Source organism: Eretmochelys imbricata, chromosome 2, assembly GCF_965152235.1.
Source record: "Eretmochelys imbricata isolate rEreImb1 chromosome 2, rEreImb1.hap1, whole genome shotgun sequence".
In the NCBI taxonomy this organism is placed as follows: Eukaryota; Metazoa; Chordata; order Testudines; family Cheloniidae; genus Eretmochelys; species Eretmochelys imbricata.
Window position 1 is genome coordinate 20,365,243 of NC_135573.1, and position 22,313 is coordinate 20,387,555.

General features: G+C 44.1%; 1 protein-coding gene across 1 annotated transcript; it reads left to right on the forward strand.

Moving 5' to 3' along the window:
- The first annotated feature begins 4,149 nt into the window (after positions 1-4,149).
- On the forward strand, positions 4,150-10,744 carry LRATD2 (LRAT domain containing 2). Its single transcript, XM_077809798.1, has 2 exons — positions 4,150-4,273; positions 5,185-10,744. Exon 2 carries the CDS (start codon positions 5,190-5,192, stop codon positions 6,060-6,062), a length of 873 nt encoding a protein of 290 aa, XP_077665924.1. The 5' UTR covers positions 4,150-4,273; positions 5,185-5,189; the 3' UTR covers positions 6,063-10,744.
- Positions 10,745-22,313: the final 11,569 nt, after the last annotated feature.

The following is a 22,313-nucleotide window of genomic DNA, read 5'->3' on the forward strand; positions in this document are numbered from 1 at the left end:
CCAATGGGAGTTTGGAGCCTAAATACCTTTGAGGATCTGGCCTTACTTCTTGGAATCATGGAAGAACAGTGCAGCACCATCTCTCTCTGCTCATGCTTTGACCCACTTTAAGAGCCCAATCTAACTCTCACTGAAGTCAAAGGAAGGGCTCCCATTGACTTCAGTAGGCATCGGATTGGACTCCTGTGTCCAAAAGCCTGCTGCCCCTAAGTCTGCGATGGTGGTGGTGTGGAAGCTCATCTGATGCATAGCAGAGGTACAATCAGGATGTACATGTGCCCACTGGAGCATAATTAATGTCAGTCCTCATAGAGCTCTACTGGAAAAGAGAAATAAAACCTGCTAAATAACTACATGCAGTGATAGCCATTGGCCGGAGGGATACCTGCAAAAACCAACAGATTTATGGACCCTCTTGCTGCGCTGGGGCCATGTCTACACTAGGAGCATTTGTACACCAGTATACGATACCAGCAAAGTGCTCCTAGTGCGGACACAGCTTATACCAGCAAAACTGCACTTTTGCTGGTAAAATTGTCTGCACCCGAGCTTTTGGTGGCAAAGCTATGTCAGTCACACATCACACTTCTTCACACCCAATTCACATAGCTATGATGCAGATGTCTAGTGTAGTCATGGCCTGACATTCTGGCCTTCAAGAAAAGAACCGAAGGGATATGAACGGAAGTGATATTTCTCCTTAAAATGCATCTCCTTAAAATAATCATAATTAATAAATATTAATGTGAGACCAGATCCCCAAATCCAAATAGACCTGAACTTTGGGAGGAATTTTAAATCTGGATCCAAACCAAGACCTACATTTTTAATCTCTAGTTTAAAAGAATTGCAGGAAATACGTGTGCAAGGTTGGACATGGCAAACTGTTCATGCCCACCAGCAAAGCAGTGGACAAGACACAGGGCTGGTAGGCAGAAAAGCTAGGTTTTGTTTCCAGTTGTGGCCCAGATTTGGTGTGTGACCTTGGGCAAGTCAATTAATCTCTCTGGGCCTCAGGATCTCAACCTATAAAATGGAGATAGTGAAACTTACCCTTCTTTGTGAAGTGCTTTGAGATCTATGACAAAGTCCTAATTATTACAAATAATTAGAGATTCTGGTTTCTGTTTCTGGTTTCTGTTTGTTTTTTTTTAAACAGATTTTCAATGGTTATTTCTGGCTACATTAATGTCTTGTAAATCCATAGATAAACTATTTTTGCCAGAATTGTGTGTGAGAAATCAATTATTTCATTAGGAATGAAATAAGGTAAAAAAATATGGTAAAATGGAAACACATAAAGGGAGAAATAAACTATAAAATGTAGATAGGGATATGTTGCAATAAAGTAAAAAACAGGAATTAGTACATATAAACCTCGGACTTGTTTTAATGAGAATGTGTATTTAATAGACTCCAGATGTTCAGAAAAGAATATCTTGTTATGTTCAAAGGGGTAAAGCCTCTCATATGTGTACATCATCAGAAGGAAATTTATCCAGTGACTGACATATGTCTAAGCAGTCTTTACAGTTCCTTTTGTAGTTTTGATCTTCTCCTGTCTCAATAACCCATAGCTTTATTCCAAACATGTTCTGAACCCCGTTTCCTTTTCACCCAATTTATCAACTCTTCTCTAATGAGATGTCAGACATGTACTGGAGCCAAGTGTATTCAGACTCACACCAAGCTCGCAACACTCTCAGCTTCCTTTGTGGTCTGATGTCTTCACTGGTGCCACTAGTACTCCTTTTCTTTTTGCGAATACAGACTAACGTGGCTGCTACTCTGAAAACTAGCTAGGTTAGCTCTCTGAATCAGATTGTAAGTTTCTTGAGGGAGATAGCCCCTTGGCTCAGATCCTCAAAGGTTTTTAGGAGCCTTATTGTCATTGAAATCAATGGAAGTTAGACACCTAAATCTCTTGGAGGATCTGGCACTTGTCTTCTATGTCGCTGAAGCTCCACGCACACCTGGTGTCAATAACACTAATCATGCTCCACTATCAATCCACTTTCTTCCTGTCACCCAGATCTGTAACCCACAGGGGATGCCTTTACTACAATAACGATGCTCTCATATTAATATTTTTTTTACAATCTGTCTAGGATTCTCTGCCCTTCTTCTATAAAATATCAGATGCAGCAAAGACTATGGATTCTGGGTGCTCAGAAAGGAAAGAACCTCCCAGCAAAGGGATCAAAGGGAAAAAACAAACCCAAACAACCAGCTGACAAGGTGCTGAAGGCTGAAGAAAAATAACAAGTGTTGGTGTGAGTTGCTGAGCCAGGTAGGAGGAGATGAGTGCAGAGCTGGAGAAAGGTACGAGGTGAGCAGCAATGAGTTTTGTACATCTGCACAAGTACAACCACACATGAACTGAAGCTGATTCAGATGATAAACCCTGATCCAGGTGGTCATATGGCCCTTAAAATGGTACTGCCAATCCCTTGGGACCAAAAATGAATTTGTAGGTAAGTGCTAGTTAAACAAGTTACAACCAGCTGGACGCTGGCTAATAGTTTCATGATCAGACTGGAAGAAAGTGTTTTGTCTCTTTGGATCAGAGCCCTTTTGCTAGGACCCCACTTTTTCATTGCAGTATTTGTATTACCATAGTGCCTAGGGGCCCCACTCATAAACCTGGGCACATTGTGCTAGGGGCTGTACAGACAGAACAAACCCATGGTCCCTTACCCAGAGAGCTTATCCATGGTCATCTCCCTCCTTCCTGGATTTAGCATGTTTCCCCAACACAGACATACACAACTCCAGAAGGTTCTATGAAGAACACAATTCTCATCTCCCATGCAAGCTGCCCTGGAGAAGCAGCTAATCTTACCCAACATCAGTTGTGTATTTGAAATCAGAGATGTAGGCAATTTGAAGGAACTATTCTATTCAGGTTCTTATACAGTACCCATCACTGTAGTACTGCAGGGCCATTTTGGTTCAGATTATAAACCTGAGCTGAATATCTGGGTTTGAAAATGACAAGACAATAAAGCTCTACTCTCAGCTCCCAAATATTTCCTCTAAAAGTTCTGTATGAGGGATTAGATTTACCAGCATTTACCATATTTACCAGCAAGTCTTAAAAAATAAAAACCCCACCTAATAAGAAAGAAGAATCTTGTATTACTTCCTTCAACAGGCAGAATTAAAAGGAATATTCCCACCAGCACTGATTATTTCTGTCTAGAAGGAGAGATCAATAATGCCCTGCACTGAAATAGAGAAAGGTGTCCTGTCTTTTGAAAGTAAATATAAGAAGAAGAAATATGTACTGTTAGTGGTGGAATCTAACAAATCAGGTTAGCCCAGGAGAGCAGAGGTTTCTATGTTATTTCTTTTACAACTGTTGTTATTATTTTGGGCTGTGTCAAAACAGAAGCAGAGCATGTGTGGTCTGACACCGAAGGATCTCACACTACATAGAGACATCCCTGAGAATGCACACAGGAGCCTCGAACCAGGCAGGGCTCCCTTCCAAACAGCAATCTATAGCCCATTGCAACCAGAGGTATTTATCACCATTACAGCTAAGCCCCACTGGTAAAAAAAAACCTGATCAATATTAATCTGAAGAATAACAGATCAGCTAAAGGGGCTGCAGCCAGGAGCTTTTTCTCATTAAGGAGCCAGGGATCCTGCCAGCCGCGCTGGGATTTCCTGGGAACCAGGAGGATCGGGAAGGAGGGGAAATCAATGTCCGGCTGCTGCGAGTTGGGTTGTCCCAGGCAAACTCCAGATCCCAGTGAGTTTCCCCCACGCGGGCAGGTTGTCCCCGCCCTTAAAGCCACAGCTTGTTCCAACCCCCCCAGCGGCCCAGGCGAGTCCCGGCCACCGGATCCAGCCCCCGCACGGCGGTCAGCCGGCTGCCGGTCACGATTCGGCGGCCGGGGGGAGCCCAGATCCCAGGGGCCGGGCACAGCGAGGTGTGCGCGGGAGCGGGAGGGCAAAGGGAAAAGGCGAGCGGTCTCTTTAAATGCTGGGGGCTGAGCTCTCGCCGGGGAGTCCACAGCCGGATCTAGAATCCCTCCCACCTCGCATCGCTCCGGCTCCAGCGCTTGTTGCTCAGCCCGGCTGGAGGGAAGCGCAGCCTGCGGCCGGACTGCGCGCTGGGGGGCGGCGGCCAGGTGAGAGTGGGGCGGGGGGAAGGAGACATGAGCCGGCGCCACGCCTCGCCCAGCGCTAGGAGCGAGGCGGCTGCTGTCCCAGCCAGCTGGCCCTAGCCCCGCGCCCTGGGAGCAGCCGAGCCCTTCTCCGCACGGTAAGTTTCCGGGCGCCCAGGTGGAAGAGGAGGAGGAGCCGGCGGGAGCGGGGGAGCAGGTGAGGGCGGGCGCACCTGGCCGGGCTGCGGCTGGTGGAGGAGGTGAGTGGTGGCAGCTTGCCCCCACCCCACCCCAACGCGGGGCTCTGGGCGGGATCTGAGCCGGGTTGGGGCTGCAAAGCCAAGCATTGCCCCCGCTTCTGGCGGCGCTGCTCCCGGCAGCCTCCAACAGGTGGGATTGCACCTCCCCGCTCCGCTCTTCCCGCACCTTTCCCCGCCCCGGCCCGGCCAACAGGTGGAAGTGCGAGTCGCACCCTCCCTTGCTAGTGCCGCTCCCGCGACCAGGTGCCCCCCTCGCCCGTCCCCTCCCGTGCGTGCCCCTGGCAGCCCCGCTCCCCGCCGCAGCAGCCGGGGGCTGCCCGCCAAGTCCGGCTCGCGCCTCCTTTGCCCCTAACCCGGTCCCGGGGGCTGCGCCGCGCGCGCGCCGCGCTCTCCCCTGCCTTTGTCTCTGCCGAGGGACGGCACGAATCCGATCGGCCGGTGGCCCTGATCCCCTTCGCCTCGTGCCCCCTCTACGCTTAGCAAGCGGAACTGCAGCGTGTTCCCGGGGGGCCGCCGGGCTCGGCCGCCTTGGCATTGCAACCGGCGCACGAAGCAAAGGGACCCAGTGCCTCCTCGCTCCCCGTTTGCTCCCAGATTTCCCCCTTTTGCTCCCAGAGCGATGGCCAGGGAGCCGCAGGCGTTACCCGAGCTGCGGAAAGAGTTCTTACTAGTTCTGCCACTGCCCTGAGAAGACCACCGCCAGGGCAGTAAAGTCTGGGGGAGGAGGTACAGGCCTGTCTCCTTCATCCTTACCCACTCAGCTATTGCTGTGCCCGTTGCTGATGGCTGCATATTGCTTGTGGTTGCAGTGGGCATGGGGAACCAGGTGGAGAAACTGACCCACTTAAACTACAAGGAAGTTCCTACCGCCGACCCGACGGGCATGGACAGAGACGAGGGTCCCAGGATCGGGGTGTCCTACATCTTTTCCAGTGACGACGAGGAGCTGGAGCAGCAGGACTCCGTGGCTCAGGATATGGGAGGCGAGCACCCTGTACCGCAACTCTATGACCCCCAGGTGCAGGAGGTGGAGTGTTCGGTTTATTATCGGGATGAGTGTATCTACCAGAAGAGCTTTGCTGGGGATGATACCACACCAGGTGAGAGGGATGGAGGTGGCGGGCAGCTGAGCACTTACACTCCGGAAAACCTGCTGAACAGATGTAAACCAGGCGACCTGGTGGAATTTGTGTGCCAGGCCCAGTACCCACACTGGGCCGTGTATGTTGGGGATTTTCAGGTAGTGCACCTGCAGCGGCTGGAGGTGGTGAACAGCTTCCTGACTGATGCCAGCCAGGGCAGGAGAGGCCGTATTGCCAACTGTTTGTACCGTTACAAGCCCCTGAGCCCGGCTGGGGTGGTGCGGAATGCCCTGGAGCAGGTGGGCTGCAAGGATCGGGAGCTGAGCTGGAGGAACTCTGAGTGCTTTGCTGCCTGGTGCCGCTATGGCAAACGGGAATTTAAAATTGGCGGGGAGCTCCGCATCGGCAAGCAGCCCTACCGGTTGCGGATCCGGCTGGGGGACAAACGCAGCCATACGCTGGAATTCCAGAGCCTGGAGGATCTGATCATGGAGAAGAGGAGGAATGACCAGATCGGTAGGGCTGCTGTGATCCAGGAGCTCTCCAGCCATCTGCAAGCTGCAGAGGAGGAGGAGGATCCAGGTGCCCAGACTGCTGCTGAGTAGCACCATCATGCGGCTTAGGCTGGGTGAGGGGGATTAAAACTGAAGGCTGCGAAATTGAGCTGTTATAAGCCCTTTGGGCTGCTTCAGTGCAGCTTCATTCCAATCACATGTGAAAGGAAGGGGGAAAGCTGATTAAGTGTCTGTGCTTTAGTACTTAACTCCTTCGGTGCTTGGTAAATCTCTGACTTATTTGTAGAGGATAAAATTGGGGGAGATTCCACCACCCCCATTTATGACCTTCAACCCCAAACCATCAGTCCCTTGGCTGCCAGTAGGTATGGATCTTACATGGTGCTGAGTGCTTTCAGTTTCTATTGAGTTCAGTGGGAGATGAGGGCATTCAGCACCATTAAGAAGGAGCCAGCACCTTGTAGGATAGGGCCCTTTAGCTCTCAAGTGGATGATTGACTGTCCTAGCTGGGAAGTTCATTTCCCTCCCCGCACCCCCTCCCCCACCACCTTCCCTTGTCTCCTCTCCACCTAGTTATCTTGTGGTTCCTGTTAGTATTACAGCAAGACCTTTGTGACTTCACACCCAACCCCCAGTCCTCAAAGGATTTAAGGGATAAACCACAGTTAACTTTGTGAAATAGGGTTTGACATGCACAGTATCATGTTAATTAAAGTAACTTGCAGACTGGTTGGGGGAATCCCTGTCTGCCTGTTTGTGTGTGGCTTCCTTTTATGTACAGTGGGCTAAATTGCCCTAATGGGGGTGGGAAATGACCTGAAGTGGAGGTTAGCTGTGATCAGGTTGCTATCTATGCATTGTAATGCACTGAAATCTTTTGGGGGCTCTCACTATCACCAAGCTTAACTGCATCAGCATTCATTTGGGGGCTTGATCCTGCTCCCACTGAAGTCAGTTGCAAAGTCCCCATTGACTTTTGTGGTGCAGGACTGGGCTGTAAAAGGAGCTGCTTCACGTGCTTTAGTGCATTTGGGTGAGCTAGGGATAAGTTAACCCTGGCAGAGGTGGTCTAGCATTTTGGCTAAGCCCCAGCAGAGGTGGAAGCCTCTAGCCAGTATCAGTACTGCGTCAGTCTTGTTTTAAGGCTATACTACAAATAGCACTTTGATTTGTTTGCTTAATCATGGGGAATAAAGCATGTCTTGAATCCCACTGCCTGGAATATACGGGCTAGTGATTAACTGGTAAAATTCCTAGAAGTAAGGGTCAGGAGAAATTGCACAGTGTCTCTGCACCGTGATATACAGTGCTGTAACAGGAAGTGATTGTGTGTGCGGGGGGGAGAAGACCAGTATAGAGGGGAAGGAAATACATTCCCTGACTCGGAAGTTATTGAAAATTCAAAGCTGGGGAAATTCTCTGTGTTCTCCCGCTACAAATAAATCCCTAATGAAGAGTAAGTTCAAGGTGATGCTTTGTTTTTGTTGTGTTTTTCCTGGTACATTGCTGAGCGATGTCACTAGAGAAGGAAAGAGGGAGTAGTCATTCTTGTTGTGCGATCTATCTCATGAAGGTTGCTTGAGTAGTTCCATCAACTAATGCATTTGGAGGAGGGCAAGGTGCTACATGTATCTAATATTACCTTTCAAAGTAGCAACTCTTTTTGAACTGGATCACTTTTTCCCTAGTCTTCAGTGCACCCTAATACCAGATCATCATGGATTCTTAATCTGTTCAGTATATATTTTCCTATGGTCTGTTAATATAAACTTCCCTGCCCCTTAAAACACAATAGCTGTGAAGCTAACCTGAGGATGAGCTAGAGTTAATTTAAATAGTGGAAATCAATATTTTTAAAGTAAACATGCAGTGTAATTAAGCGGTGTATTAAAATGACTCTTTTCCCTGCAGTTGTTTACTTCACTGCTTGCAGCCTAATTCTACTCTACAATCTCTGTGTTTTTTAAGATTAGGGTGAGAAACCAATCAATCATAAATAAGCAGATACTAACCTTGGAGTAATTAAGACTACATGAAGCAGCTTTCACCTGTAAGAAAGGATTATAAGCGCCTAATAGACTCCCATTGTTGTGAATCTTAAGTGGACAATGCAGAGAAGGGTTTCTTTTGTTTATGTTCCCCCCCATTAGACAAACCTTGTTCATTATTGAGGGGAGGATCAATTTACGGGGTTACACACTTAAAACGTATTGTACCTTTTCCCTTAATACTTTCTATGCTTTAATTTTAGGATGTGGAATTCTTGGCTCTCCTACGGAGAATTTGTTAAACATAAAGCTCCTTTTGATTGTTGTAGCTCAGGCTTTTGTACTGAGGAAATCTTTCCTCAATATACAGTTGAGTCATACTCCAGTTACTGTGATCGTTAAACATGCAATGTTGCTCAGAAAGCATGAAAACTATCCATAGCTGAACTGTGATAAGGTTAACATGTGGCTATTTCTCTGTTCAGCCACCATTAACTGGTTAAGATTGTAACTGATGTATTCCTAAACTGTATATCAGCTATTCTGAATAGGATAAAACAGACTTAAGATCACGTAGACCATGAATAAATGTTTAGCTATTGTTCCTAGTCCTGAAATTTTGTATAGAACAAAGTTTATTCACTATGTAATATATGTATGTAAAATAATATTTTCTTACAAATATTTTTGAAAGTTAAAAATAATTCCATTATGAGAATCTTACATTTTGAAAGTAAGTTATGTACATTATTCTGATGGCCTCTGAATGGATTTATTTTTGTCATTAGTGATCTAAAGTTTCTAGGTCCTACAGGATGGAAACTGCTGTAGATATCAAACATATTGTACTAAATTGTGTGTTGGTTGTGAAAATGTTTTCCTTTTATGTTTGAAACCTCAGAACGAACGCTCAAACCTCTCTTCCTTCTTCTCAGACATTTAGTCTGTTCTTACTTATAAAAACAAGACAAAAGCTGAGAAATGAGAGCAAAGCCTGTTAAGATCTACATGAAACTATTTTCTTGTCTCATGTAGTTATTAATGTACACCTCTACCTAGCACACAGTTTGGTACAAATCTGCACACAGGCAGAGATATTGTGACTCAAGCTTGAGACGTAGTGATACAGCTGAGTGGGAAAGTTCACCTAATAGTCAAACATAACAGAGTTCCTTAACCGCTACTTTTCACCTTCTTTCTTGAGTTCAATGATGCTTATGCTGTGAAATATAGAACATCCCATGTGTTCTGTTTCCACCTAAAATAAATATTTGCTTGGCATTAAAACATGCAGTTAGAGAATGGGTGTTACTGGAATACATAAATGTGACCTGCAAAGGATTTTTAAGAGAGGGGATTTATACCCTCTCCTGCTGCTTCATAATATGTGAAGAATGACTGAAAGTTTTGTGTTAAAGCTTTTGCTGCTTCTGCTTTCCCTTACTAAGATCAGCAAGGTCAAGTCTGCTTTTCCTGGGTAGTATTAGAGGATTTCTTTGGAAAAGGGCTGGGTCACATATGTATTATGATCAGTCACACCTTTGAAGGGATGTCTGTTGAATCTTTAACTTAGACATCTTTTCTCCCAACTGTTGAATAGGCAATGTTATTAAATAGATGCTAACTAGCACAAGCAAACCAGGTTTAAGCAGGCCAAGAGTTCACAGCAGGCGAAGTAACATAGTTACTCAGCTTTCAGTCTCCTGTGACTTTTTTCCATTTGCCACAGAGTCTTCCAGGGTAAACTAGACCGGAATTTCTAGTGTTTATATTTAAAACAAAAAACAGGAAAACACTTTTGTTCAAGCCTTTCAGGCCTTTGTTATACAGCAAAGAGAAGGGAACAAAATGAATCCCACTTCTATAGGTCCCATTTAAAATATAGAAAATGCAGGCCTGATCCTTCTACTGAGCTGCATTAAGATCCTGATTTAGCAAGGGCCTTAAGCATGCACCTAACTTTTAGCTCATGAGTAGGCTCCCTTAAAATCAATCAGTGCTTAAATTCCTTGCTGAATCTCAGGGCCTGCTGTCCTACACTTTGACCCACAGTGGGAGGAGAAGACCTGATGCTGATGATCTGTTTAGGGATGGGAGGGGAAGCAAGGGGAAAAAGTCCCATTGAGGAGTGCTGGGGAATCAGGATCATCCTGCACAGAATGGACAAAATTCTGCCCTCAGTTGCACCGTGAAATCAGTGGATGGCACGGGTTCAGCAGAGGGCAGCAGTCTGCCCAGCAACTTACAATTGTAAATTAGAGTGTTAACATTGTAGAATATCTTCCAAACTCTTCTGTCTGGTCATGTTAGACCCTTCTCTTTGCCTTTTGAACACTGAAGTTAACTTCTTTTTTTAAAAGCCTTCTGATCCTGCAAACACTTAACCATGTATGTGAATTTACTCATATCAGTAGTCCTATTGCCACTGAGGGAACTACTCTTGAGAGGATCGGGATTGTGAGTTCAATCCTTGAGGGGGCCATTTAGGGATCTGGGGCAAAAATTGGGGATTGGTCCTGCTTCAAGCAGGGGGTTGGACTAGATGACCTCCTGAGGTCCCTTCCAACCCTAACCTTCTATGATTCTATGATCGTTACATGTATACTTAGAGTAGACTAAGTCTTGGCCGGACTAGGCCCCAGAAGTGTAAATATGACTCCAGTTAGGAAATGCAGATGAGCCATCGATTTCCCCAGGCTGTCAATGGTTTTTTATGCAAATAAGTCTTTTTTTTTTTTTCCCTTTGGAAAATGCCTTCTAATAAAACCTCTGACTATTGTTTGATTAAGTTACCTTCCGGGGGCGGGGGGGGGGAATAAACGCACTTAGAACTATTTCAGGTTACCCATTCCTGATTCTCTTTGAGGGCAAAGTATTGATTACAGCAACTCTTCAGAAGTTCAGTCAGGCAGAGTGATGGTCTGCTTGGTTTAAAAAAAAAAACAAAAAAAACAACCTAGCAATTTCAGAGACTCTATTTTCTTACCTGGAAAAAAAACATATTTTCTTCAGAGTGGAAGAATCCAGACAGGGGATCTGAACTCCCAGCTATACACAACAATTTTGTATAAATGAAATGCAATGTGTCTTTTTTTTTTTTATAGTATTCAGATTGAATTTCAATGTTTTCTTTCAGTACTAAAATAGGTAACCGAATGGAATAAATTTCTCCTAGTAAGATGCAAACTTTAAATGTGAAAGTTCTTTAGTCTTTATGAAAGACTTGTCCCTGGTGCACGTGAGCTTTATTTGTCAGGTGCTTTGCCACCTGTTCTTTTTGACAATTAGCTGCACCAACCGTAATTATTACAGCCATGTGGGAACAAATATTTTTGAAAGCAGAATTTTAATTTTATATGAAAGATCAGCTATGAAAAATTAAGTAAACGTAGGGAATTGCATAGTTTCGAAAGGCAGTTTCTTATTCTTAAAGGAATCTACTGTATCACTTACATACTTTTGAATCGACCAGTCTTATGAACTGAAGTGCAGTGAAAAAATCTGATGAGGTCACATCACTGCTGAATAGTTTTATGCTATTAAAGACCTTGTGAATTTAAAAAAAAAATCAGGGTAACTTCAAACATCAGTGGTTTAGACAATTCTTTTCCATTAATGTTGAATTAGAAGTTCTCTCTGTACGTACCTGAAGTTTTTATTTAACATTGCAGCACTCCATGAAATCATCACAATAACAAGTGTAATCGCAAAGTGATTTTTTTTCCTCCATGAGCCTTTTTCTGTAAGCAGTCTCTTGTCAGTAAATGTTGAATTGTTAGTGCTAATATCACTTCTTTTCCTGAGAAAGAAGTACAGACTCCTGATTGTACCATTTCCTTCAAAATGAAGGGCATTGCATAGTAACTAAAATGAAATAAATTTATATCTTTCAAAATCTCTTCCTTATTTGAACTATATATTTTTTTCTTCTTGTTGTTTGGGAAATTGTAGTGATCTCTCTCAAAGTGGATGTAGCAGGTACAAAACACTTGACAAACCAGCTGCCTTTAGATTTCAGATGGAAATCAAATCACGCTTGGTCACACTCTAGGTCTGAGGGAGAGAAGAGCATTCTCTACATAGGGCTGGATCCTTCAGTTGGTCTAATTGTCTGTGACTCCATTGAATCTGAGGATCTGGCCCATAATTTAATTCTAAAGGTGGCAATGACATCAGCAGGCGATCATACATTATTTCTTGACACCCATGGGTGTCCTGGCTGCCAATAGCTGTGAGAAATAGGAGCATGTTGGCACTTCCTGAGAGTTCACATGAAATCTTCACAGCTGTCACACTAACTGAACGTGTCATGTCATGGATTTTGAAACTTTGGAGGTCTTATGGGATCTGTATTCTGCTCTCCGGTAAGAGTTCAGATCAGGAACAAAAAGTTTAATGGTGAAGGTTATGAGGACTAGGCATAATAATAAGCCTTGTTATCCCTAGGGTGAATGTTCTTATTACAATTTGTCATGTCCTCCACTGCACACGCTACTAAAAAAATATTTTAAGTAGTCAAATGTACTTATTCCTGGTGTCCAGTGCCTGGCTTGAAAAAGTTCTTTCTGTCTTGCACAAATGGACTGAGTCTGGTTATACAAGAATGTTTTGTTGAATAAAAGGCCATCCAGAGTAAGTTTATACACAACAAGTGTTTTCTGTAGCACACTAACAGAAACCTCATTACAGGGGCCCTTAGCAGTCTACATAAAGAATCACAAATATGATGAAAAAAGTGGGGTTCAACAATTTAAGGAAGGATGGTGCTGGACTATACCTCAGGAGGCCTGAATTCAATTCATAGCTCTGCTACAGCTTTTTGTGTGCAAGTCTCTCAGGTCTAGTACCTCAAAGGTATTTCAGTACCTAACTTCCGTTGCAATCAGTGGAACTTGAGCACCTAAATATCTTTGAGTATCTGGGCCTTAGATAGGGTTGCCAATTTACACTGGATATATTAGTGGAGGTTTCATCACATGCCAAACTTTAATTAAAAGACTAATCTTTAATGCCTGGAGACTCCAAGACAATCCCGGAGGGTTGGCAACCCTAGCCTTGGAGTACAATTTTCAAAGGAACTGAAGTCCCATTTTGAAGAGTGACATAAGCACTGAGGAGCCTACATCTTACTGAAAGTCTGGGAGCCCTAAAATGGGGATGATACTTCCTTTCTCCCATATTTTGCTTTTGTCTCTTTTGACCGGAAGCAGTTTTGGATCAGAGACTGCTTCTTACTCTGTACAGTGGTATGAGGAGATCCTGATCTCAGCTGGGGCCCTGAGGTGCTACCATAATTAAAAATCATATTTGCCAGAGGAAAGAAGAACTGTAATGAGTAGGGCCCTACCAAATTCACAGTCATGAAAAACGTATCACGGACTGTGAAATCTGGTCTCCCGCTGTGAAAATGGTCTCTTGTGTGCTTTCACCCTATATTATACAGATTTCATGGGGGAGCCCAGAGTTTCTCAAATTGGGGGTCCTGACCCAAAAGGGAATTGAAGGGAGTTATTTTACAAGGTTATTTTAGGGGGGGTTACAGTTTTGCCGCCCTTACTTCTGTGCTTTCTTCAGAGCTGTGAAGCCAGAGAGCAGCAGCTGTTGGCCGGGCGCCCAGCTCTGAAGGCATCGCCCCGCCAGCAGCAGCGCAGAAGGAAGGGTGGCGATACCACACCAGGCCGTCCTTCCTTCTGCACTGGTGACGGCGCTGCCTTCAGAGCTGGGCTCCCAGCCAGCAGCCGCCGCTCTGAAAGCAGCGCCGTCACCAGCAGCAGCGCAGAAGGAAGGGTAGCAAAACTGCAAACACCGCCCCTCCCCCCAAATAACCTTGCAACTCCCCCCTCCCCCCCCCCCAGCTTCTTTTCGGGTCAGAATCTTTACAGTTACAACACTGAAATTTCAGATTTAAATAGCTGAAATCATGAGGCTTATGATTTTTAAAATCCTATGATGGTGAAATTGACCAAAATGGACTGAACTTAGTAGGCCCCTAGTAATGAGGATGTTCTGGACCATGGAACAGGTAACCCAAGTCACGGGATGTGGATTAACTGAGGAATACAGTTTAGCATTCTTGTTACCTGCTTAACCATAGACATTAGATGCTAGAGGTCATGCCTAAGGTGCGTGGAGAGCACCTGTGTGGACGCTTGCATGGTGCTAATATGCACTGGGGCGAGATGGGCCTTCATACACATCCACGCACCTCCCATTGAAATCAATAGGCAATATTTTTTTCTCTTTCCTTAGGACCTCATTGGTTTCAAGGGAGCTGGAAGGAAAAATGTGGCCTAGTCAGAGCTATGCATGTTTTATCTGCGGGCAGAATTGGGCACAGAGTTGTCACTGAGGGCAGAATCTGGCCCACAGCACTGCATGGATGGGGGACACTGACAATACAACTGTGTTTTTTTTTTAAACTACTCGTCAGATTAGAGGATACGCCCACCAACTGGAGAGTGAGTCGGTGATCATCCCTGTTCGAATCTGAGCTAAAGGCAGGCACAGCCCCGTACTCTAATGTGGGTGTCTAAAAGTGAGAGTGCCCAGTTCTACATTTGTGTCTTCACACTAGCACTTAAACAGATTTAGGTGTTCAGTGGATTTGGGTGCCCAAGTCTGAAAAGTGGGTTTACATTGTGTGAATTAATTAGAACACAAAACACAGGAAAAAAGCAGCATAAAATAATTAAATTTAAATATTAACTTAAATTCATCAGCAGCCTCCAGACTTGGAAATGACTCTGCAGGGGGAAATACTTAACAGCAGATGAAGACTGGGTAACTCTACAAATGTGCCTTATTGTATATATTGCCATGGTCCTGCTCCCTGGACACTAGACATATTATTTTTATTCTGTATGAAAAGAAGACCAGTTGTCTGATTATATTTGTAATTGAATCAGCTGAACTGTGTGAGACTCCAGTGCCAGAAGAAAGCTGGCATGTGGTCACCTCTTGGAAACATGCCACCAGAGCAAGATAATGGTGACAGGGCAATCTTATCTTACTCCGTGCAATTCCTGTGGGGCTCTGGGGAGAGACACTGCCACTTGGAAAACTGATTCATTTACTTGCATTCAGGAATGTAACTAAGGAGCCCATCTGATGTATTTAAAGCCAGAGCAAGAGGCCTTGACTTAGTGCAAATTCCTTACCTTGGGTATGAGGCTAGCTATCAACTATGTATTTCTAAAGTATAAAGAAATGGAGTACTTGTGGCACCTTAGAGACTAACCAATTTATTTGAGCATGAGCTTTCGTGAGCTCACGAAAGCTCATGCTCAAATAAATTGGTTAGTCTCTAAGGTGCCACAAGTACTCCATTTCTTTTTGCGAATACAGACTAACACGGCTGTTACTCTGAAACCTTTCTAAAGTATGGCTCTGCAAAGGATCCATATCTAGATCCATAGGAGACCCACATCAGAGAGAGGAAAAAATGCGGGCAGATATTTGGGCCCCGAGTCAACAAAACCTTTAAATATATACTTAGCATAATTTTGTCCTTTGATATGGTTCCTTGTTACTGTGCAGGGCCCCTCACCACGATACTTATTAAACATTTATATATAGTACAATAGGTGATCACAATGCAGCAGAGAGTAAATAAAAATGTAAGGGTCCCCAAGTCCCATTGAAAGGCATTGGGGCTTGTGCTCCTAACTCACTCAGATGCTTTTGAAAACCCCATTGGTAGGCCCTGAGCCAAAGAGCTTACAGCAAGAGTACGGAAATAATTCTTTATGGTAAAATGAAGCCTTCTATTTTACAGCTCATGACATATAGCTTTTGTAAGAGGTTTGCTTCAAATGTCTTTGCCTGAGATATGACAATTTTTCTCTGAAATTTCCCTACTGGAATTTCTCTTTCTGTCAATAAATAAGTCCTGTTTTGCAGACAGTCTCACAGAGTGTTGGAGAACTGCACTGCTTCTGTTAAAGGGACAGAGGAGGAAGTATAGTGTAAGTATAATTCACTTGCATAGTGTAGTGAAACCTTCCACCTCAATAATACATAATATAAGAATGGCCATACCGGATTGGACCAATGGTCTGTCTACCCCAGTATCCTGTCTTCTGACAACGGCCAGTGACAAATGCTTCAGAGAGAATGAACAGAACAGGGCAATTTCGAGTGATCCATCCCCGGTTGTTTCGTCCCAGCGTCTGGAAATTGGTGGTTTAGGGACACCCAGAGCATGAGGTTGTGTCCCTGACCATCTTGGCTCATAACTGTTATGGACCTGTCCTCCATGAACTTATTTAATTCTTTTTTGAACCCAGTTATGCTTTTGGCCTTCACAACATCCTTCGGCAATGAATTCCACAGGTTGACTGTGTGTTGTATGAAGTAATACTTCCTTTTGTTTGGGTTAAACCTGCTGCCTATTAATTTCATTGGTGACCCCTAGTTCTTGTGTTATGTGAAGGGGTAAATAATACTTCCTTATTCACTTTCACCATACCATTCATGATTTTATGGAGGTCTATCATACCCCCATCACCCAGTCTCTTTTCTCAGATGATCAGTCCGTGTCTTTTTAATCTCTCTTCCTATGGAAGCTGTGCCATACCCATAATAATTTTTGTCACCCTTCGCTGTACCTTTTCCAATTCTAATATATTTTGTTTGATATGTGGCGACCAGAACTGCATGCAGTATTCAAGGTGGGGCTGTTCCATGGATTTATATAGTGGCATTATGGTATTTTCTGTTTTATTATCTATCCCTTTCCTAATGGTTCCTAACATTCGGCTGAACATTGAGGGCATGTTTTCAGAGAATTATCCATAATTACTCCAAAATCCCTTTCTTGAGTGCTAACAGCTAATTTAGACCCCATCATTTTGTGTGTATAGTTGGGATTATGTTTTCTAATGTGCATTAATTTGCACTTACCAAAATTGAATTTCATCTGCCATTTTGCTGTCCAGTCACCCAATTTAGTGAGATCCCTTTGTAGCTCTTCACAGTCAGCTTTGGACTTAACTACCTTGAGTAATTTTGTATCATCTGCAGATTTGCCACCTCACTGTTCATCCCCTTTTCCAGATCATTTATGGTAATAATAATAATAATAATAATAATAATGTTTCATCTTTACAGCACATTATAGTATTACTGGGCTTTTACAGAGCCTCATCCAAAGCCCAGAGAAGTCAATGGGATTTGAATCAGGCTCATATAGTTCTTTTCATATATTAATATTTGTTAGTTAACTATTATCCTCATTTTCCAGGTAGGGAAACCAAGGCACAGAATAAAGTGACTTGTCCAAAGTCACACAGCAGGTCAGCCCTCACAGCTGCCCCAGTAAGTGGTGGAATCCCCATTTAACAGATGAGGAATCTGCCATTGAATGGTTATCTCACTGTCTTTAAAGAGTTGAGGTCACTCAGGACCACTCGGGAGGCGGTCAGCTCCTTCTTGACCAAAGCAAGAGAGGGAATCTATTTCAGGGCACGAATTATAACTCAGGGAGGTCCTGACTCTTCAGCCTGTATTCAGACTGCTAGACCATGCATCTCTCCAGTTAATGTACCAGAACATGTTTAGAGTTAAGAGTTATCATAGTTACCTAACTCTGTGCTGGTTGTGAATTAGAAAAGGGTCTTTTGTTACATGCCTATAGCACCCTTTACAGTGCCTATAAAAACATTTAAAAAGTCACTTCACATAACAGGGAATGAAGTGCTTGGTCTGGAGAGCAGCCCTGGATATTTCAGCTGTTTGTCTAATACTCAGTGGTCATCCTGAAATGTCAGTGGATATTATTTTAACATTTCACTGCATCTATGCATCACTGCACATTTTTAAGCCCTTTGGGCAACATGACATATGTCTGTCAAGTGTTTATTTTACCATGTTGGGTTAATACATGGAGCTACAGAGACAGTGACATAAGGTGACCGATGCTGGAGGGTTAGCAGGTTTGTGATAACATGATGCTGAGTAATGCTCATGCTACTGTAACCCTGCTGCCAGATGCCAATGGCAGCAGTAAGGGCTGGGTTTGATCTGTTTAGGGCTCCTCTTATAAAATACATAAAGCTATGCGTCGAGTCCCCACCCAGTCCCAGTCCCCACTTCTGGCTCTGGAGATTAAAATAAAACCTCCCTAGTCATCTTTGCAACTAAGTTTTCCTCCCTCACTAGCTCTTGAGAGGCCTTTGAGACCCGTAACAGAGACAATCAAGGTTCACACAACCCATGGGGAGGACAGGGGTCCAAACCCCAAAGAATAAACAATTGAATCAACTGATTATGTACAATATTATTTTACCATAAAAGTGCATCAAGTAAGGTATCCTAAAAACTAGTGATCCTCTGGTCATGAATGTTAATGTATGTACAGCTGGTCTGTAAAGAGTTGTGTATGTGTGCTGGAATTCTTAAACTGTTTGGGGGGCAGATTTGGTAAACAAGTTTGGCTTAGACAAAGGAATGTGGATTCACTTGTCAGGGTCAAGCTTTGTAAACCAGTGAACAATGAAAGTACAGTTACATGTAGGGTAAATAAAAAGCCATCACGTGACGGCTTGGTGAGCAAACCGGGGGACAGAGTCCGCGTCCCCCAGACAGTCTTCTTAGCTCTTTAGGCAGAGACAATGGACTTTGGGTACTCTAAGGGGAGCAAAAAGACATTTTAGTTATCCAGCACCTAGGGGATATAGGGAACAGCACTCTATGAGCCTTTCAAAATTGGATCCTCTTGGCCTGAAGGGCAGAAGCTGCTGACAGCTTGCTGTAAGTAAGAAACTCTTTTAGACAAAGATTGTAACTTCCAAGAATTAAGTTGTAGTCACTAAGAAGAGTGTTTGTTTTGCTTATAACCAAACCTGTCTCTTTTTCTCTTGCTTAGTATCACTTAAATCTCTGTTCTTTGTCAATAAACTTATTCTTGTTTTATTATAAAACCATCTCAGTGCTGTGTATTAAAGTGAAGGGAGGGTCTTTTCAGCTAACCTAACAGACTGGTGTGTGCACTGTCTCTTTGGAGGCAGCAAACCTAATAATTTCTGACAGCATCACAGTGCAAAGGACTGGATGCTGCACAGCGCTGTCTCTGGGGTTCACTGATTGTTACCTGCAAGGCAAGGTTTAAACTGGCTGAGTAGCAAAGAGTTTTCTGGCAAGACAGATGGGCTGGGGTATCAGGGAGCTGACACACAACTTAGCAGCAGCAAAACCCTCACTTGCTAAGGCAGAGGAGTAATACAGTACCTTACAGTTCTGGATGTTGTGACCAGACCCACTCAAGAGCACAAGTATCTTTGTATGAAAACGCAGAGAATATATTAATTTGTGTGTAAGAAACAAAGCAACCCAAATCAATATCTCAGGGTTTTGGTCAACCCCCAGTCCTGATTAAGTGTCCATCTTATAGAGGGAGGCCTAAACTCTGCCTCACCACAAACACCACCCACTCAGAGGTTGACTTAGTCTCAGTGGTAGCCAAGGGGTGTCTAGTGGTGGCTCTCCTCTGCTGGCCTGCTCCAGTCCTGACAGAACTGCTCCACCAGGTTCTACTCTGCAGGCCCAGCTCTGGGATTTCAACTCTGCTTCCAACAGTCATGTGGACTGGGGCTCTTTGAAATCAGTTCAGATTGCCACCACCACTGGTCCACTCAGGCCTCACTGCAGAATTAGGCTCTGTTCCACTACCTCTACTGGTTCAATTAGGCCTTGCTGTGGAGTCAAACTCTGTCTCTACAGGTCCACACCCACAATTTCGTCCACAACATGCCAAATCTCCAGCTAGGGAACCCAGAACAGGATTGTTGGGCAGAGGCCCTGCTCCCTACACTGGAGCATCTCATTTCCAAAAAAGGAGACGCCCCCAACCCCATTTGTTGAGCCTAAAATTTCCCACCCAACCAAAGTCCATTGCTCATGTTGACCACTTACCCAGGGCCAATCCTGCACAATTCCAATGCCCTTTCATGAGTTTCGTAATTATAAGCTATCACCTTTACTTATCAAATAAAAAATACATTTCAACAACCCCCCAAAAACCCTCAATTGGTGGAATTATGGGTAAAGAACATTATAATTCATTTAAATGAGGCCGGCCAGATCTGCCTTTTCACCATCTCTCCACTACAGAGAGAAAAAACGGAGAGTTCCATCCATCTCCACTGTCTAGTCCTGGGGCTCGCACTACAATGGACTAAACACATCTCAGAGATCTCCGCTGCATATTGTACCAATCTAATTTCCCATAAAAAAAAAAAATTGAACAACTGCAAGTTGTATTTTGTGTCGTAATTTTTCTACTCAATACCCATTTTTGACGTGGATATAGTATATTTCTACCTAAATGGAGGAAGTCTAGATTTCAATAAAATTAATTATCTTCATTTTTCTTAATGACAAATCAAATGGTGATTTTATTAAGAATGCTATTTTCTTAAACACTGGTGATGTGCTCAGTGATGATGAAAATAGGCAGTCCCTGTTTGGAGAATAAAAGAGGCCCTGATGCTGCAGAGGGATCTGTAAGTGTGGTCCTGTCACTCACACACAAAGTCCTGTTGAAGATGATGGGACTCTGTGAAGCAGCCATGATCTCTGTTTTACTGGTGCAGACTACAGGCTTAAGAGACCTTGAGTGAAATCCTGGCACCATGGATGTCAATGGCAGTTTTGCCATTGACTTCAATAAAGTCAGAGTTCCATTCTATAAATCACCTTTCATTCTGAAGGAGCACAAGTGGTTTCTAAATGTGGGCCTCAAATGTATGGGGTGCTTTGCACAGGCAGGCTCCTGGACCCCACAGAGGCTCATTCACTTCCACAGAGCTATGCACTGGCATAGGGGTGAACCCACATGCAGCTCATGAAAGGAGCAGGGCGTAAGGCATCTGTTCTATCTTTTACTTTTTACTCAACATATATACTATGGAGGAACCACCTGGGAACACTGGAGACCAGATAACCATATTTACTAACTATATGCACCATACAAAGCATAGGCTACATATACACATGATTGCTCTGCTAGGGTTCTGATGGCTTCTGGACTACAGGAGACAATAAGGGCCATTAATGACAGGGCCATTAAACAGCTCACAAATATTGCTCACATGACTCAGTTTCTACACACTACAGCACCAATCCTCCAAACACTTCAGTACATACTTAACATTTGTTCATGAATAGCCCTACTGAAGTCATACGGTTAGCACATGCCCAAGCCTTTGCAAGATCAGAGCGTTACCATATACAAGGTGATCAGTTGGTTCATCAGTGAAACACATCTCCCCTCCTGCTGGCTTTGACCAGTTTCCTAGCACACAATTTCAGCTGCAGTGATTGTTCCTCAACTCTATCCCTCTCTGGCCTGACATGGACAAAGCAGCTTCTGTAGGTTTGAGGGGAGGGAGGAATGATTCCAATTTAGCTTTGTTCCATGGCTTCTATACTTATTGGGTAGATTTGCCTGGTAGTTCTAGTAGGGCCTGCTCTTCTGGACCATGCAGGAGAAAGGATGGCCCAGCCCATCACTTATACAGAACGTCAGTTTGTAAAGCACTTTGGGGATCCTTTGGGGTTAGTGAAGCTATAAAATTGTATCCTAATCATTGCCTGCTGCATTATTGAAGAGCCGAGCAGGACCTGGGAGAACGTGCAAGCATGTTTGTGCACTGACATTTTTAAAGCACGTTCTGACTCTTCAGCTCACTGCACACTGAATACTAAACCAGCCCCTGAAATTTTCAAGCCTGCTGCCCAAGACCAGAAATTCATTCTTCTTTCAGTACCAGGACTTTTTGGATCTTTTAGCCATCTCATCCACATAGAATGCCCTCAGCTACTGCAGAAACACTGAAACAACCCCTTTCAGTTGGACATTTTTTCAGCTTGAATAAACAGTGGCCAAGCTTTTCAAACTTGATTGCCAGTATAAGGAGGTCTGGACTTAAGGGTCTGAGCACCCCCAGCTCCTACTGAGGTCAACAGGAATTGTGGCCATTCAGCAACTCTCACAGGCACCAAATCTGACCCTGAAAATACTTAAACACATGTATTAACTTTATGCACATGAGCATATGTGTTTGCAAGAGTAAAGCCTTATCTTTAAGTGTCTAAATACACCTGCAGGGGTGGGCTTGACAAAGGTAACTAGGGGCCTAACTTCCATTGATTTTGATGACAGTCAAATGCCTAAGCACCTTTGTGAATCCCACCCTACATGCCTAATTTTAGGCACTCAAGTTTGCAAAATTGATCTCAGACACCAAAGCTAAATGAGCACATCCAGTATTGGAAATTCGCAAATAACTCCGAAAGTGAATTAGGTTGGATGTACAGTTCAGCGGACTCCACTCAACTCCCAACCTCTCCAAA